We start from the raw sequence: 18,475 nt of genomic DNA on the forward strand, positions 1-18,475 counted from the left end.
CAATCACAGTTCAGCATTGAACGTATCCACGACAGTAGTACTCGAGAGGCTCGTAAATCAAAACGGGATGTCGTAACCTGCAGGCGCACGCCGGATGGCACCAGGTAAACGCTATTTCACAACAGCAGGGAAGTTGTCTGGCTGACGATTCACCATGAACAATCATGACAACTTTCATTAGGCCAATATCTCAATGAAAGTGCATGATTGTGTGCATTGCGGAAAGTTAGACCAAAGTTTTGGACTGCCGTAAAGCAGGAAAAAACTGTAGGCTACTTCAATGAGCCTAACAGGTTTAATGGATTTTATTGTGTATTTATGACTGTTGAAATAAAAAGACTGTTTTGTTTCTGCACAGACTTTTGTTTTCACTGAAGTCGTGGGGTATGCAGATGGAGCTGAATGAATGGAGAGGCTGCACCGGACCGTCCCATCCTGTCCCTGGGGCGTATTTTCAGCCCTGGGGGAGGGAGAGCAAGACCCATCACCGCGGCCTCTGCAATTTTGTCTCAATGGACACAAAGCAAATGTAAGTTTTTAGGAAACCACCCATCCCTCTCCCTAAAGCTTAATACACCTTAAAGACTCATGGGCTAGATAAAACCTTTTGACCTACACTTTGTTTCTAGATTACTTGAAGTTTAGGCCTGACGTCTTCCTGTGGCGGTATCTCAGTTACTTCTGGTGTTACTCATCTGCAACTTTTTATACTCTTAAGTTTGGTCTTTTTGTGGTTCCTGTTTAGCCATGATAAGACCAGGTTTGTGTCTATTTTTGCCTCCTATGAGAATTGGCTTAGACCTAAGCCCTGATTTGGTCTTAATCAGGTCCTCGTATTTACTAAATCTTTTATTATAATATAAAACGTTTAAGAACCACTGGCCTAGATTGTATCCAAAATCCAACTGGCTGAAGTTAAGTGAGACCAAATGTGCTACTGGCCAAAATGAAAACCTACCAGCTGTGGGTTTGTTGTTTGCTAATGTGAAGCCCTGGTCATAATCAGGGAATGCTAAGTAAGAGATCATGGCTCGCTCTTTAATAAATGAACACCCATATGAGGAGTAGGGGGAGCGCTTCATTTGAAATTCAGATTTAATAAAATGGTTTAATCCATTTGGTTCATTTGCTTGGTATTAGCGGCCGTCCTGCCCCTCTCCTCATCCCCTTTGTTCTGTGTTAAGTCCAAATAAAGTCAGCCGGACACACAGAACAAAAGTTAATCAAGTTCTTCATTTGCTTAAACCTGCGGTGGTGCACAAGCCCCTGATTAGGCACGGTGATGGAAAGTGCTCAAGTTTGATGTTGACAGCAGTATGCTAATATAGGTTATGGTTTGACTAGCGTTTTTTATATATATATATATATATATATATATATATATATATATATATATATGTATATGTGTATATGTTCTGTATTTCAAGAGGGATTCAAGATTGTGTCAGTGGAAACAAATAAAAAACTTAATTGGCCTTTATGAGACCTGAGTATAAAAATATTTTTTATTTTCGGGATTATACTCTTTCCTCTTTTTTCCATTGTTGTTTTTTGTTGTTGTTGTTGTTTTAATGAAGCTGTATAAATCTGGCAATAAACAAAGTAAGTCCAATGCTTTATTCTCTTGTTGATAAGTTTAATAGCGTGTGTAATTCTAATCCCATCTTAAATTCTCAGAGGATCAGACAAAATGATAGGGTCCCACGCTGGCTGCTGCTCTGCCCCAGGCTTGGCCAAATGCACAGGTGGACTTTACAGTAGGCCTTTCCTTTAACCTGATCAACACCCTGAGCCACCCAAACAGCTGTCCCTCCTTTAGACGCTTTCTTTTCCCACACTGAAAGTGTGTGTCCATGTGCTTTAAGGCCCCCAATGAAACCCTGTCTGAGCCCCAACCTGTTCCTTCAGCGATGATAATGACCAAATTATCACGCTCCATTGAACGGCAACAAAACAGGCCTGTCGTGTGCTTTCCAATCAATTGGTGGGCGCTGAGACAGAAAAGGCCCATAGAAAAGAGTGAAATAAAGATCTGGCACTTCTCGGGGAGAGGGATGGGTGGAGTATTTAACTTCTCCTTGGTGTTTTCCTCTCCTTCTCTCTGCTCAATAGTGCGCGGTCACTGAGCGGCCATCTTGGTCAGCTGCCCTGCTGGGACAATTAGCAGAAGAATCAGACAGTCAAAAGGCATGCTGCTAAACATGACACTAAAAATATGCATTACAAATGGCAAGTAAGCCCATCAATCTACCTGAATCAAGAGACAGTTTTCTGAATAAAAAATCAACTTCAATAGCATTGTGTCATTTCTCTGATTGCTGCAGTGGAAATTTCACGTGAGGATACATTTTTCATTTGAAGGCTCCAAAACCACAACCACTTAAAACAAACTCCATTTGTTTTACAGTCAAGGAAAAGTCATCCAGGTGAGGAGTGTGCCAGGATGTGCCTGGAGCAGCTGGTCTCGGCTTCCTGTAATTACTGCTGAGAGAGGGCACGTCCGCTTTCTGTCAGCACCCACCTGATTCACCTCCCATGGCAGCAACACTATAACATGCAGGTAAACATTTGTTCTCTTGTCACCACCTTTAGCATTTTTATGTTCAAGTCAAAAAGGTCAGGTTGAGTAGGACAAACTTTATCTTCTGTCACATTGCAGCTGCTCCTTCTTCCTACTTACCACTGTGACCACATTCATTCATGAAGATGGACAATGCCAAAGGAGGATATATTCCCATCAGCCACTGTATTGTCTGCGTGTTTGGGCTGCAGCGAATACCAAATCTCGCATTTCCTCCTTCTAGACCCTTTGTCCGTGCCTCACACGCACCGATAGATAGAGTGCGATTGATGGATGCCTGGAGTTTGTTAAACCATACATCACGGGGGTCATTTTGGCTGCCAGCAAATCTACCGTCTGCGCTCCGGAAAGAGGGGAAGAGAGGTGTGGATGGAGAGGAGATAGATTAATAAAGGCAGAGGGAAGAATTACGCGCTGTGAAAGAGGATACGATTAGCAAGTGGATGAAATGCTCACGTAGCCTGTACAGTCAGTGTCTCTGTCCTGAAGCTGCTGTGTTATGGGTTTTGTCCTGCCACTCTCAGGGCCGGCCCAGACTGTAAGCAGACTAAGCAGCAGCTTAGGGCCCCCGAGGCCCCCGAAGAGTACTTTTTATTGCAAAAGATATCTAAAATAATGCATTGAAAACTACAGTACAATGCTTAATATAGTTAGCTAAATAATCAAATCCTATTTATTTAGCCTAGCGACAATGACGTTGCATACATTTATTTTGAACTGTTCATGTGTGGGAAATGTGCTTAATTGTTAACACGTCTCGAGGGACCCTTCCCTTCAAGAAGTAAGAGAAGTTGAATAAGTTACAAACAGGACCCTGCACTAAGAGCACAATCATCAATATTGAGCCCGATCCGCACAAGTGAAATGAGGGGCCCAAAGTCACATTCTGGCCATTTGTAACTTCCACCTGTAAAGTCACAGGTTTATGAAGTATATTGGGCAAAACGGAAGCCAAGGCATTACTGAGATGCATGAAGGGCTTAGCTTTGATTAGGACCAACTTTCTTTATTTTCTATATTTTTATTCAAACATTTTGACCTACTGACTTGAAGAGTAGTTTCTGTTTTATTTGACTTTTTATACACTCATTTTAGTTATTTTTTATTATTTCTTTTAATACATTTGATGCATTGGATGTTTTGGATGTCAATACTTCCTCTGACTCCTTTTTGACGCTACATGTTTCCTATTTCCTTGTTTTTGTTATTTATTGGGCGAATTCAGAAAATCATGACCAAAACCGAACTTTTGCACATTTTGAAGCTCCCAGGCATTTTTTATTTTTGACTGTGTTTGCAAAAAGTATGTAAGCCTCAGTCACATGGAAGACGATTTTGCGATATATTGTGGTGTCCTGTGATATGAATATTGCATCATGTATCAATAGGTATTTGGCAGAACATAATCTACAACATCAACACACTCGGGGTATATTTGGACTCTTATACCAAATCTAGACCCAGTGACCAACAGCGGCGTTAATCTCCAAACTTCCTTCTCCCTTTCCTTGATTAAATCCTGACTCTGACGGCGATCCTTCTTCTCGTCACCAATTACCTGGTTCATCCCTCTCTCTACACACATCCCTCTCGGACACAAAGATTAATTTACCAGCGTTCATTCATCAACCTCTTCCTCTGCTCCCGTTTTAATGTGTGGTCAAGTGTGCGTGTGTGTGGCTCTGCATGTTCAATTTGTCCCGTGATTGATGAGCACAAGCCCCTTGGCATAATCATACACTTCCAGACATCATTTTTCACTCTGAGTGCTGAAGGATGGACTGGATGTCTCTGATCAGAGCTCTACCTCCGTGAAGGGGTCTAGGTCATTTTGGAGGTGTGCTCTTGAGTGAGGGTCTGGCCAAACTGTGTGTGGGACTCTCCATCTAATTACAGGTTTAGTCATTAGGAAAGCGTTTTATGATTTTCCAATATTGCTGTACAAAAGTTGTTTTAGTTGTAGCTTGACCCAATTTTTTTGAATGATGCAGTTTGGGCGACACTTAACCTCTTAACCCCCCGCCCTACCCATTTTCTCATGTTTAGCTTTACCTCAATCCGTAACGGCACTAGCTAAGTCCTACAAAACTCATCTGAATGGATCTTTTTCCTCGCATTGTCAGACATTTTTTTTCCATTGCTTTTTTTGTTGGATTATCGTCACATTTTTGCCACATTTTCATCGCTTTTTGTCACTTTTTTGTTGTGTTCTTGTCACTTTTTTGTTGTGTTTTTGTCACTTTTTTTGTTGTGTTTTTGGGGCTTTTTCCAACCTCATTTTCGTCAAAACATTTTTCATGAAGCTTTTAGATTTGGGTAAAGCCACACTGGAGAAAATATGCTCAGTCCAGGTGGGGTTACGAGGTGAAAAGCCACAAATTCATAACAATTCATTCATCCGATAGGAGCTTTTTTCTGTTTACCGTAACGTACACATAAACATCGTGTCTCATTATTTTTCTGGAAATGCTGCTTTCCCTCTTTCTGTCTGTATTATTTGGCTTGTTACTATTTTGCCTTTATACATGACCCAACCATCATTATAGTATGCTGGGGCCCTCAGCCTCCGTCTAATACATCATGTCTGTATGCTTGTCTAAAAGTCAATGACCTTTTTACACGGGCGCAAAAGCCGTGCACCGCAATATGCACAGAGAGAAGCATATCTAAAGCCAGTAAATGTTAGAGTTACCTATCGCTCCTCCCACCGCCATTGTGCCCAAACGCTCCACAATGGCTTCCATAAAATGTGGGGGGGCCGAGAAGCCGGAGAAGAGAAGGGGTTAAAAAGCCCCAAGAAACAGCTTGACGTTAAATTGACTGGAAAAAAGCTGCTTGCTTTTTCATGCTAATTGCCGCACCACAAATTGTTAATTTATTCCACAATGAAAAGCTAAACCGCTCCACATTTAGGGACATTTCTTGCCAGTTTGTAAAATAAATCTTTGAACATTGTACCACGTTTTATATATCAGGCTTTTGACTAAATTTGTAGTTCTTGCTTGATGACAGACGGCCTTTTGTTGAAACTCTGAATAATGGTTTTCATTGTTAACAGTTTTGTTTGTTGAAAATGTGCGTAATACACATTTAAGCAGAGCAGTTACGAAATATTAGGTTACACATAGGATTATTGGTTGGATTTAAGAAGAAATATAATGAGTAAAACATTTACCTAGTTCTACTTGACAGTACTTTTTTTTAAACTATAGCTTCCCAGTTTTTAACATCTTAACCCCCACCTGAACTGAACACATTTTTTCCAGTTTGGCTTCACCCAAATCTAAAAGCTTCTGGAAAAAATAGTCAACATAGCAACAAAAATAAGACAAAACAAGGATGAAAATGCAACAAAAGAGCAACAAACGTGATCAAAAAAATGATGGAAAAGGTGACAAAAACTCCACAAAGGAGTGACAAAAACTCCACAAAGGAGCAACAAAAAAGTGACAAAAAGTGGCTCAAGAGCTACAGGAAAATGGTCAAAAAGTGATGGAAAATGTGGCAAAAATGTGACTAAACCGCATGAACAAATTTATTCCACAATATTTTCTTCATTTCCTCATTGTTTTTAACTCTTTGGTTGTTATTATTTGTTTCTTAGCTTCTCTTTCACCGATTTTACACTTTCCCCAACTTGCTTGCGGTGGCTCCTGCGATGATTTCATGGCTGCTCGTTTTATTGATGGTTCCCGTCAAACATGAAACGGTGCGCTCTGCCTCCTCACCATAGACACATGCACTGCCCCGGGGCCCTCCTCCTCCTCCTCCTCCCTCACACGGGACATACACAGACAGCCAGGAACAAGTGGTTGGCGTCAGCGCAACCTGGCCCCGCAAGTCCTGTCAGGTCCCGTAACTACCTCACGCAAATTTGAAAAGTTATCTTGGATCTTTATGGCCAGCTGCACCCTCCACTTTAGACTATACCACTGCCGCTGCTGTAAAGGCCTTCCTCTTCTTGTATTATAGAAGCATCTTCAAAGAGGGCTCTGCTGCTCTCACAAACTGAGCTGTACAGACATCTGAGCAGACCTAATCATTTCACATTTAGCTTCAAAGGGAATGCTTAAATACATGCTTGCTCGCTATCGGCAAGCACAGCGTGGGTCCCGTCCTCTTTAATTGTGCGTCCATTCACGTTAATTCAACTTCTTTATGACGAGCGAGAGCCTCAAGACATGACTCTGTTTGCTGACAAATGTTAACAAAGCCCTGACATTTTTTAATTTTTTATCTGTGATATAAAGATATAGATGTAACAGTTAGGATTGCACTGTATATCACTAGAATATCATCATGGCAATAGTTGGTGATGCAATATATACATGTACATATAAGACAAAAATCGCAAAGTCTGTGAGATTTGCATGATTTTCACGAACACAGAAAGCACATAACATTGAAATGTGGGAAAAGTTCAGTTCTAAGTCATAGTTTTCCTAATTTATTTATATTATTATATATCCAAACAACTACTGTACATATGACATTGTTTTTACAAGAGTATATTTTCTTACCGAGCCAGATATCACTTCAGTGGCACCTGCAAAAACATAAGCTCACTTCGATTTCAAGCACACAAAAGGTTTCACAATGATATCTGTAAATTAAAACGTTATACTCGTTTATAGCGGCATTTGATAGCAATATTTACCAGACCATTTCAACATATAGGCCTACTAATATCAACAAATTGTATCAAAAATGTGGATTTTAAACATTGGAAGGCTTTGGTGATTTTACAATGCACTGTGGCTTCTTACAATATGGGTCACCTGATACAATGCAATAACAATAATCTACTTATCTATTGTGCTGCTCTATCTGCTGTATTATGTGTGAGTTCAGCCTCAGTTCAAAGTGTCATCAGTTTTGTAACGAGGGACATGAATTCACCTTTTTGTCTTTCAGTCTGACCTTTGACTCTGAGGGGGTGAGGTAGCTCTACAGATGACCCATGTTTGACCCCTTCCCTGTTTGTACCTGTAATGTCCTCAATGTAAAATGTGCAGAGAATTTGAGGACAATACCGTGAATAATATCAAGCTTGATACTGGTCAAGAAAAAAATAAAACAGAAGACACTTTGAGTAAAAAAAAAAAAAGGTCGAACAGCAGATTCTGCACATTCTAGAAACGTTGTCTTTGAAGATATTCGAGGCCTGTAATTATGTCCTTTTAAAAGTCTGGTAGATTTTGTTTGACCAAAGCGCGACGGGAACGTAACTCAGTGTTTACGTCAGTGTAGGTGTAAAATGTGATTTATGTTTGACAACATTTTGAAGTGAAGTGACTAAAGGTTCACAAAAGACTCCAGTTGCATTACAGTCATATTTGTCATTGTGACTCTTAGCAAGTCATACATGTTTAAAGATTAGTAATACATATTAAGCAATTATTCATTTCTGCTCACCTTTGTTTCAAATGAAATGTTGGTCTCTCCAATACTGTAACTACTGTAACACCAGAGGCAGACAGTACTTTTTTATGACAGTACTTCTTGGAGTAGTTTTATCACATACGTATAATCTACTCTACCCTCTCTAGTCAATACTACACTATACTCTAGTAATATTATTTTGAAGTAACAGCACTCTTTAAACTCATTTGGGTAATCGTTCTTCTTGGTATTTGTAAGAAAAGCTTCACTTTGATGTATAAAGATGAACAGAAGTTTGATTAATGACTTTATTGCCCCTCAAAGGGGAAATTTGTCTTGGGCACATGGTGCTGCTTCAAAACAATAATAAAAACATTAATAAAGACACAATGACAATCAGGAATTACAATACAACAATGAAATAGTGAAATGCTCCTACATTCTTATTTTTATTCACGCACCATATGGAGGAGGGAATAAAACAGTGACAGACAATGTCTTAAGTCTATTAATTTATTCACTCTTTACACAAGTAACGTTTATTTATGAAGCGCTTTTCACAGATACAAATCTCAAAGGGCTGTGTGCAACAGTAAAACATGAGAGAATACACAAAATAACAAATCTGAATAATCTGTCAACCAAACACTTTCCTGAATATTAAAGTCTTCAATTACTTTTTAAAAGTCCACAGCAGGAGTCTCCAACCTTGGTGAGCTACTTTTATGTAACAAAAACGGCAAAGAGCTACTTACGCTTTGATGGCACTTGTAAATATGTTTTTTCATTCTTTACTGCATTTACCCAAAATAAATAGGTACAAGTTTGAAAGAAAATGTATATATTTGTTAAATTAAACAATCTCTTATCAATCACTCACAAGAGTCAATCACACCCATGCCATATTTTTCATGTCCCAGTTTATTCTAATGGGAAAATGTGCTTTATCTCCCCCAAGGAAAACCTGGTGAAAATGATCTAGAGAAGTGTGGAATCAAAAGTTATCCGAAGTACTTCTATAACCTTTATGAATTATTTGCGGCGCAGCTGCAACCCTCAGTAAAATGTATATTGTTAAACATACTGAAATATGTTTGTTTGTACATATAGAGTGATACAAATTCATAAAATTGTTACTCTGTATAAAGTCAATTAAAAGCATTCAGAGCACTCAGCATTGTCATAAAACACTTTTTCCCCTCTTCAGGTACCAAGAGTTAGTGCCCCCTACTAAAAAAGAATAGGTAAATATGGGTAAAGTGGGACAATGAGTAAAGTGGGACACTTAGCTTTAATATATATATATTTTTTTAATGTGTTAGATATTGTATTACTAAAAATACAAACACATCCAATAATTAGAATGTGCAGGATAAGAAAAGAGTGGTTCTGTGGATATTACGTGACTTCTTATGTTGTGGCAAACCATAGTCTATTATTACCAATTAGTAAAACAGCGGAGGCATGTCCAATAACAGCATCTGGGGATTTAAGGATACAGTATAACTTTTTAAAGCAGACATGCTTATTTTTGTTAATAAATTATATAAGGGAATGCATCTGCAAACAAAAAATCTCAAAATCACACTACAGTTATAATAACCCTTATAATGGCTATTCATAAGCTCTTAAAATATATCTGTGAAGGAAAGCTCTGTTAATTTAATGTTCCGTATTGAAAGATGTAAAAACGGGGTGAATCAGCTGTTTTGTGTGGGCTCTCAGTCATCCAGGAATTGTAGTAGTGCTTTTCAAATATGGTTGGCTGCATTGATTTGATTGAGATGAGGACATTTCACTTCTATCTTCTGGGGCTTCTTCTCCGCCTTCAATATGTAAGATTGGTTAAACATACAAGGTTTACACCCAGCCTTGTGTCATTTTTGTTGATTTTCATTTAAAATCATTATTTATTTTTTTTAAATGAGGCAAAGCTGTTGGTATTTCGCCTGGTCGTATCTCTTTGGTCACATTGGAAAAATTACTGCAATTTACTACTACTTTGTTGCAGAATGCAGACTAAATTCAATTTAAAGTAGTATGTCATTACTTGAACAAGCCTCCCTCATACACTCGCAACACACAACATGGACATCTGCCAAAGCATGAAGTCATGCTCAGACTCATAAATCTTTTGTCTTTACAACCAAACCTACGAGAAGGGAGACATCCCGACGCCGAGGATGCATGTGACGAACTCACATCTAACTATTGCGCAAAATGCATCCACACGCAACACACATTGACTCATGAACTGAAATGTACCTGTTCCAGGTGTGGTATTTCATGCAGTCCAGTATTTTTGTTACATTATTTAAACGGAATAATCACTTGTGGCTTAGCTTTTTAAAACATCAATTGGAAAGTGATATATGAAAAATACTTGTTAACAGCCAATATGTTTTTGTTTCGGGAGACAGTTGTCAGTAAGCTCGGATCTAGTAGACTGTATATTTATGTTAATAACCTGAATAATATAGAAACTTTTTGTCAATCAAAGGAAAGTACACCAGTACAGATGAATAGGCTCAGTGTATTTCTATGGTTGAGTGGACGAGGGACCTGGGAATATTGTCGGCAAGGTGGCTCCCTCTAGTGACTTTCAACTCATATTTGAAGATCAAAACAAAGCATTATTCCACTTTCCGAAATACTATGCCAGAACACTTTTGGCATAGGCCAATGATGCTAGAAAACCTTCAGTATAGCCTATGTAAAAGAATGGGTTTATCTGTTCATGGCCAACCAATGGCTGAAAGGAGCATTTCAAACATTGTATGTGTGTGTGACTTTTCAGACCCCCTCCTTCATTAGTCAAACACTTAGGCCTACACACCATGGTCCTATCCTCTGGCTTGTGTTACAGCTCTGGGCTCCTGCTGCACACAACAGCCCTCTTCATACAGACCTGGTTGCTTAGCAACGCCCTACCATGGCCCAGGGGGCGGAGACAAGACTCTGGCTTCCGCAGTAATTACAGTGCATGTGTCTGTGTTTCTGGGCCAGCCCAGGTGTTTGTGCGGTTTAGTCGTGAAAACAGGCTTCTAGGTCTCTGTGACAAGCAAAGAAATCAGAAGAAAGCAATTATGACCAACTTTATGTTTACACTTAATATGAACTTTCTGTTTAAGCCCATCTCTTTTACACTTACATGGATTCTAGCCTCACAGGGATGCATGTTATGTTACTCAGATCATGTCTGCAGTGCATGCCTTTCCTGGTTCACAAACCTGCATGAGCTTATATGTTGGGTACTTTTGTTCTCTTCTTGGAGAAGCCAGGACTCCACTCAGTCCCCAAACTGTACTGATGGATATGGTGATGGGTCTTTATTATTGGTTTATTATATGGGTCTTTTATTATCAACATAGTCACAAAACTAGTACAATACATAAGACAGGTTAGTTACAAATAGAAGGAAAACAAACTAAAGGGAAACATCACAGAACATTGCGGAACGTTACAGTAAAAACAAAACAAACAAACCAACATCCATCACTATTTGTCAGGACAAAACAAATTACATTTAATAATACGGGTGAGAGTGACCACATATAATATAGATATGAAACATAACTGTATGACATTTTCATGAATTGTGAATAGTTGACTAGAGGAGACAATACAATATAGATGTTTTGGGATTGGGGCCCTGGGTTTTTTCAGTATTAAAATAGTCTGTGACTGGGGTCAGCTTCAGGTGTTTATCTAGCAGTGATGCATGAAGTGTATCACTTGTGTCAGTACACAGAGTAGTTCCTGCATTTATGAATTATCACTTTGACAAGACTAACAACACAGTTCCCAGAACTGCCCAATAATAGGTCAGTGAACATTATTTAACAAATGGGGAATATTTCTCCAGAGGGACCGTTATTGCTATTTGGCTGGATAATATTTCCATTGCATGTTGTTGCCTCTAGGTTGAAAAGCAAACAGAAGCCCTTCCAACTGTAACTTTGTAACAGATTTGTTATCAATAGATGAGACATCAAAGACAGATTAACCTTTTTGACCGTAGTCTTGTGGCAGCAGCTGCACAGTGGAAAAAGCAAGCACTCACTGATACTGAAACTACGCCTCTCTTTCCCGTTTGCCCAACCCCCACAGCACACAAGTCACCGCCCTTCCCTTTCGCTCTCACAGCATCATGACTACTCACACCAGCGCTACCCAGCGAACACCGGGGCATCATGGGAGTTGTAGTGCTGACTACCCAATCGCTTTTGAGAAGGCGAGGCTTCGCTAAAATACAACTCCCATCTCGACCCTCGCACGCCGAGCGCTGTCGTCCAATCTGAATATGTGGGAGGAGCGCGTCCGCCCACAAAAGCCACTGCTATCTGTCCGTATCTCCCTCTTTAAAATCAATTGTGCACGAAAAAGGCGGATTACGCCTTAAATAATAATATAGGTTTGGCGTTTATCTTGGCGCATAACTAACAGCGACGAGACGTCCCTGCGTCGTGCGGTGGGAATAACGGTGGCGACGAGAAGAGGGTGTTGTCCTGATGCTTAAATGGAAGTGGGAGGGCCTCCGCGGTCACACACTGCCAAGTTCTCTGTGGATATCACCCTGACACTTTATAATTTGCTCGTTTATGGACTGTTTGCACGGTAAGAGAGAGGTTCTAAGAAGCTCCGTAAGGCATCTGGGTCCGGGACGTTGACTGTGGTGTATCTTTTCTCCACTGTTCGGTTTGTGCTTGCTTGTGCTGGCGCTTGGCACCGCCCTTCCTGGCCGGTGGGTGGTTTCGTCAAAGGGACAGATCCGCCACGGCTCAGCGCCGAACATATAGGCCGTCCTCCGCCAGTGTACCCGGCCGGCCTTCTACCGTGAACTACACCCTCTCCCTCTCGGTATATTAATGCGTTATGAGTGGTAGGTACCCTCCCCCTATTGGTCTCCTCCCCTCTGCTACCCCTGGTTCTGTCTGACAGATAGGAGGCTACGAGCCTTTTTGATATTGATGAGGTTACAGCTTCTCATGTGTTTTAGTGACCCGCTTTGTTATGCTTTATCGGCTATATGAGGTGTGTTTTGAGCTTCCTGCTTGTGCCTTCCCTTGTCCTGTGACTTTATTCCATTGGCCTTATTAGACCTACAGAGCCTACATGCAATGTTTTATTACTGTGCTATGTGCTGTTCCCATAGACTCTAAGAAAGAATCATCTGGAACAGAAGGAGGGAAAGCATCTAAAAAGGGCAAAAGTTCTGGATCACAGGTATGTTAAGAAATTATTTTAGTTTTGTCTGCCTGTGGGTCAAAAATGTACTCTCCTCCTTCCCTCCCAGCAGCCAAACACCTCTGGGGGCGTTTCTCTGGTGAATTCCACTTCCTGCCTCTGTGCAGCCTCATGAATAGGCTTACACGGCTGTCACACTTTCAGCCATCACAATGTTTGCTTGCCTGTTTGAATTTAGTTCAGAGAGATCGGTACAGAATAGAGTAATTTGAGGAAGCAGACTCTGATGTGTGGCGTCTCAGTGTGCATCTTCCGTTAAAATGCAGGCATTGTCACTGAGTTATCATTCTAAGATATCAATTTTGGTGAATTTCCTGGCTACTAATTCCAAAGAGTGTGTGGCATTAAATATTTGCTTGCGACCTACTTCTATTGAAAGGGTGGAGAAAAGACAGCAATTTTTTCTTCCACTGTTCTGAGAAAAGAGAAATGTGCTTCTCACACGCCCACCCACTCGCTTCCTGTATCACCGCCCACTTCCACTGACAGCTCTCTCTCTCTATGCTTTGTGCTTGAGCCCCCGTCACATAATACAGTTACTATTCAAGAGTATAATGATGGTCTTACCTTTCCTGTAGGTGTTGTAGTTATATATTTCTTTAAACTTTAGTATTTCTGTATCTGCACTACTCTTACTATCATTTATGTCCTTCCTCTTCTCTCTGTCATTCCTTTAACCCTCCCTGCCCCTCCCTTCCATCTAATTTCCTGACTATTTCTAATCCAGGATTCCTCCCAGCCCTCTCCGTTGGCTCTGTTAGCTGCCACCTGCAGTAAAATCGGAGGACAAGGGGGAACCGAGGGGGCTCAGAGCCAGGCGGCACCCCAACAGACCCAGGTGCAGGCTGGTCAAATCCAGCTGCAGGCAGGTCAGCTCCAGGGTCAGATAGTGTTGGACACAGCGGGTGGTCAAACGCTGTTGCCTCAGCAGCTGGAACTGGTCCCGGCTCAGTTCACTGGCAGCGGCTGGCAGATCATCGCAGCAGCTCCAGCTATGGCCAAGGAGAACAGCAATCAGCCTGTTGCTGTCACGCTGGCCCCCACTTTGGTCAATGACAGCTCTCCAGGTGGACGCAAGGTGAAATCCTGTTGAATTGTGTCATTGTCTTTTTTCTTTAAAAAAATATATAATCAAATCAGCAGCATCATATTACCCCACTTACTCTGTATTGCTCTGTAGCTTGTTAAACTTGTTCTTCCTTAAGTTATGTCCGTTTTACTGTAAATAGTGTGAAATGATGTTTTACTGTAAATGGTGTGAAATGATGTTTTACTGTAAATAGTGTGAAATGATGTTAATTGCTGTTTTGTCACTTTTGTGTCGTGCAGGTAAAAGCAGTTGGTGGGACCAACAGTGTAGCTGCTGGACAGCAGCAGCAATTCCAGATCATTCAGGTTCAGAATCTACCCAATGCTGGCAGCGGGGTTCAGTATCAGGTCATCCCTCACCTGCAGACGGCTGATGGACAGCAGATTCACATCAGCTCTGCCCAGCCCACCTCTATTGGAGCATTATCAGATCAAGTTCAACTCATCCCAACCCAAAGTTCTGGCCAGACCCAGACCATTCTACAGCCCTCCACCCAGCAGGCAATCCTGACAAGTACAGCCAACCAGACTGTCCCCCTGCAAATTCGCCCAGCCCAGTCCTTCCCTATTCAGTTACAAGCTATTCAGGGCTCACAGACCCCTGTCATGACCACGGTACCTATTAACCTTGGAGGCATGACCTTGGCTTTACCTGTCATTAATAATATGGGTGCTGGTGGGGCAGTGCAGTTAATTCAGGCTGCAGATGGCACATTATCTGTCGCTAACAGCAACCAGTTAGTGGCAACAGCCATGTCTGGGGCATCTTCCATCTCAGCTGCGCCGGCTGGGGCTATGAACGAAGGTGACAGTACATCTGAGGGAGCACAAGTAGTGTCTACTGGATCAGAAGGAGGGACTGACATCCAAGCACAAAGCAGTGAGGTGGACTCTCAGAGCCAGAACCAGGCCAATGGGCTCCAGAGTCAGGCAGACGCCACAGGAAGCATCCAACAGGTGATCGTGGGCCAAGTTGGACACCAACTGGTTCAGCAGATCCAGCTGCAACCACAGGCTCAGAGTCACGGTCAGGCCCAAGGCCAGCAGTCACAAGCCCAGCATATTCAGACTGTGCAGCTGGCTCCAGGACAAACACTGCAGCCCATCCAGGCATTCCAAAACCCCGCCCAGGTCCTCATACGCACACCCACCCTGTCGCCTTCAGGGCAGATAACCTGGCAAACCTTGCAGCTACCCGGAGGAGTGTCACTGCAGGGTGGACTGAGCACTGCGATGCCTCAGCAGCTCACACTGGCTTCAGTGGCCGGTGGCACCACAGTGGGAAGTGGAGGGCTGGTGTCCCTCAGTGGAACCCCTCTCACCCTGAGTGGTGCCCAGATTAACCCTGGATCTGGAGTTCAGACCGTCAGCATCGCTGGATTAGGCACTGCTGGGGTACAAGTGCAGGGTGTACCACTCACGATCACTGGCCTGCAGAGTAAGACATCATGTACAACAGCTTTGGCTTCATTGGTGTTAGACAAACTATGAGATTTTATACATTTTTCACATTTTTTTCAGGTCAACCTCAAAGTCAAGAAGGAGTCAAGGTTCAACCATCACAAGTGACTGTCACTGTTGGTAACATGGCATCAGGCTCATCATTAAGTCCAGATCAGTTGAGCTCAGTTCAAAGCTCCTCAGACCAGGAGGGAGTGCCCAGTAAGAGGCTGCGCCGCGTGGCCTGCTCCTGTCCCAACTGCAGGGACGGAGAGGGAAGGTACGCAACATACATGCAATACAAAAAGACCTTTACCTTTCATTGCCTTTAACAGATTAAAATGTGTGTGTCAGGAATAGTGGCGATCCCTCAAAGAAAAAGCAGCACATCTGCCACATGGAGGGCTGTGGGAAGGTGTACGGGAAGACATCCCACCTGAGGGCACATTTACGGTGGCACACGGGCGAACGACCTTTTGTTTGTAACTGGATTTTTTGTGGAAAGAGATTCACAAGAAGCGACGAGTTACAAAGACACAGAAGAACACACACAGGTTAGATAAGTGTAAAACTGCTGAATATACACAAAGACTATGTTTTAATCTCATGATCTTTGCATTCTTTGTGTGGCCTGTATCTTCTTTTAGGGGAAAAACGATTTGAGTGCCCAGAGTGCTCGAAACGCTTCATGCGCAGTGACCACTTATCCAAGCACATTAAAACGCACCAGAATAAAAAAGGCGGTGCGGCGGTGGCCATCATCACCACAGACGACCTGGAGGACGACGTAGTGGAAGGCCTGGGCTCGTCTCCTCAGATTGTCGCCGTGGGAACGCTGAATCGAGACTCAGACCCAGCCACTCCCACAACCTCCAATCACCTGGAGGAAGAGGAGGAAGACGACGAAGCAGCAGATTCATGCTTGTATACAGAAGGATAAATAGGGTTTATAATACAAAAAAATCTAACATGAACTCCAGAGACATAATGCAATTAACATAATTTGAAAAATCTAAGGAGATATTAAAGATTGACAGAAAATACTGTGAAAGATTAGATGCCGTTTATAAAATGAGTCTATAAAATCACCTGCAGAGGGGGGAGTCAAAACCAGATTAGCACAAGACTGAGAACCTGATATGACAAAAAAAACTCTGACTTTTCCCAATCATGACAGAATCTCTATGCACAAAGTGGTGTTCTGTTCCTTATGTACATTTTTTGTGATGCAGAGGGTCAATCAGAGTCATGAAAGTGGGGGCTGTCCTGAGAGAGAGTGGCTTGGTAATTCTGTGCACATGGATATGAATGCACCCTGTTATGAAGATCTACCTAAATGTCTGTTGTAATGGATCAGGTTGGTGTCCTCAAGTTGAATTCAGGTGTTCATTTTCTGTGACCAGTCGACTGTCAAGTTTTTGGCTGACGAGCTGGAATAGTGAAGGAGAAAGCACACACGAAAGATTTATATAAAAATGCATTCCTATTGTGAGGCACAGTGGCCATTTGTAGTAAGATGTTTCCTCAAAGAAAAACAATCTAGCTTTCTACAACTTTGTTAAGTGAAAGCAATACTTTTGCGACAATCCTAGTGAACTCATGTTTACATTGTCAGGGGAATTTTTTTGTTTCTAGGCAAGCCCGTTCGCTCTCATCAAGAGACTCATCAAATAGCTGTGCAGTTTTCTTAAAAGAACAGGTACCACTACTATCTGTTGGTTTGTGTGACAACAGCACTAACAACTGTGCGGCTTTTTAACCTATTCGCCCCCTTCTCTGTGCTGTGCAAACCTTGTAGGACAATTGCCTTAATACAAGTAGTTGTACTCAAGGAGCTGCAGAAACGGTAGACGGTAAAACACATGTGGTGAAAATAAAAGATGGAGTGTTATGAGCGGGTGCGAGATAGGGTATTTATGTGCATATTATGAGATGTTTTATAGTGATGTTGCTCTGTATTAGTTCAGTGCGTACATTGTTTGAAATTATAATTTTATTACAAAGCTTTGTTTCATTTTAATTGTCCCCATGCATTTTATTAACGCAAAGGACTGCTCTGCGTACTCTTAACTTATTTATCATTGATTTGTAATATTTGCCTTTTGCTGGACGTATTGTGAGTTTGTGTACGGCATGTTTCAGTTTTTTCGCATAGTGCTGCTTTTTTAATTACTTGTGCAGGTTGTTTTTTTTCTGCGTCTGGTAATAGCATTTTTCTTATAGCATTTTTTAAAATACAAAATACCTATTGAAAAGAGTGCAAAAAAGCTATTATCGTTGAAGTCAAAAAGGTTGATACCAAACAGATTTAAATGTTTTTGGTAATATTTTGTGTGCCGAAGTCGACCAACTCTTCTTTGAGATTTTATAGTGGCATCTCATTTGTAAATCTTTTTCTAGAGATGTTTGTTTGTCTCCATAACATTTGATAATGGTTCTTTGCCAGGTTAGCCTCAAAGGCTCCAGTTTATTGATATTTTTAAAGCTGGTTTGTACTGATGTGTTACGTTGTCAATTAAAAAGGTGAAAAGTACAAGTCCAGTGGAAAGGTTGCTTTGCCTGCATAACACTTACAATAAACTGGTTAAAATAATCGGATTGTCTTGTTACAATAACGCCTTGGAAATGATAGTACACACTTGAGCAACAATTATAAATCACTGTACTTTTTTATTGTTAACGAGTGAACAAGCACAATAAACAGGACTAATTTGTTCAAAAGCAAATTACAAAAGT

The 18,475-nt window shown here is 41.5% G+C and overlaps 1 protein-coding gene and 1 long non-coding RNA gene across 5 annotated transcripts; both read left to right on the plus strand.

Moving 5' to 3' along the window:
* The first annotated feature begins 51 nt into the window (after window positions 1-51).
* LOC306974060 lies at window positions 52-3,030 on the plus strand. Its single transcript, XR_013793601.1, has 4 exons — window positions 52-104; window positions 359-529; window positions 2,408-2,578; window positions 2,660-3,030. It is a non-coding gene; the product is annotated as an uncharacterized lncRNA (long non-coding RNA).
* Window positions 3,031-12,253: 9,223 nt separating this feature from the next.
* On the plus strand, window positions 12,254-18,391 carry sp4 (sp4 transcription factor). Of its 4 annotated transcripts, none has more exons than XM_079570638.1 (8): window positions 12,254-12,580; window positions 12,727-12,845; window positions 13,119-13,189; window positions 13,938-14,288; window positions 14,540-15,737; window positions 15,821-16,019; window positions 16,094-16,293; window positions 16,387-18,391. In XM_079570638.1, exons 2-8 carry the CDS (start codon window positions 12,839-12,841, stop codon window positions 16,677-16,679), a joined length of 2,319 nt encoding a protein of 772 aa, XP_079426764.1. In that variant the 5' UTR covers window positions 12,254-12,580; window positions 12,727-12,838; the 3' UTR covers window positions 16,680-18,391. The 4 variants fall into 4 exon arrangements, with proteins under 4 accessions (XP_079426764.1, XP_079426765.1, XP_079426763.1 ...); XM_079570639.1 differs by having other exon boundaries at window positions 12,733-12,845; XM_079570637.1 differs by having other exon boundaries at window positions 12,254-12,845.
* The last annotated feature ends 84 nt before the right edge of the window (window positions 18,392-18,475 follow it).

This window comes from Gobius niger, assembly GCF_951799975.1.
Source record: "Gobius niger genome assembly, chromosome: 14".
Lineage (NCBI taxonomy): Eukaryota > Metazoa > Chordata > Actinopteri > Gobiiformes > Gobiidae > Gobius > Gobius niger.

Coding starts and splice junctions, on each gene's coding strand:
- sp4 (XM_079570636.1), top strand. Junction 15,738..15,820: donor CACGATCACTGGCCTGCAGA/GTAAGACATCAT, acceptor CATTTTTTTCAG/GTCAACCTCAAAGTCAAGAA. Junction 16,294..16,386: donor ACACAGAAGAACACACACAG/GTTAGATAAGTG, acceptor ATCTTCTTTTAG/GGGAAAAACGATTTGAGTGC.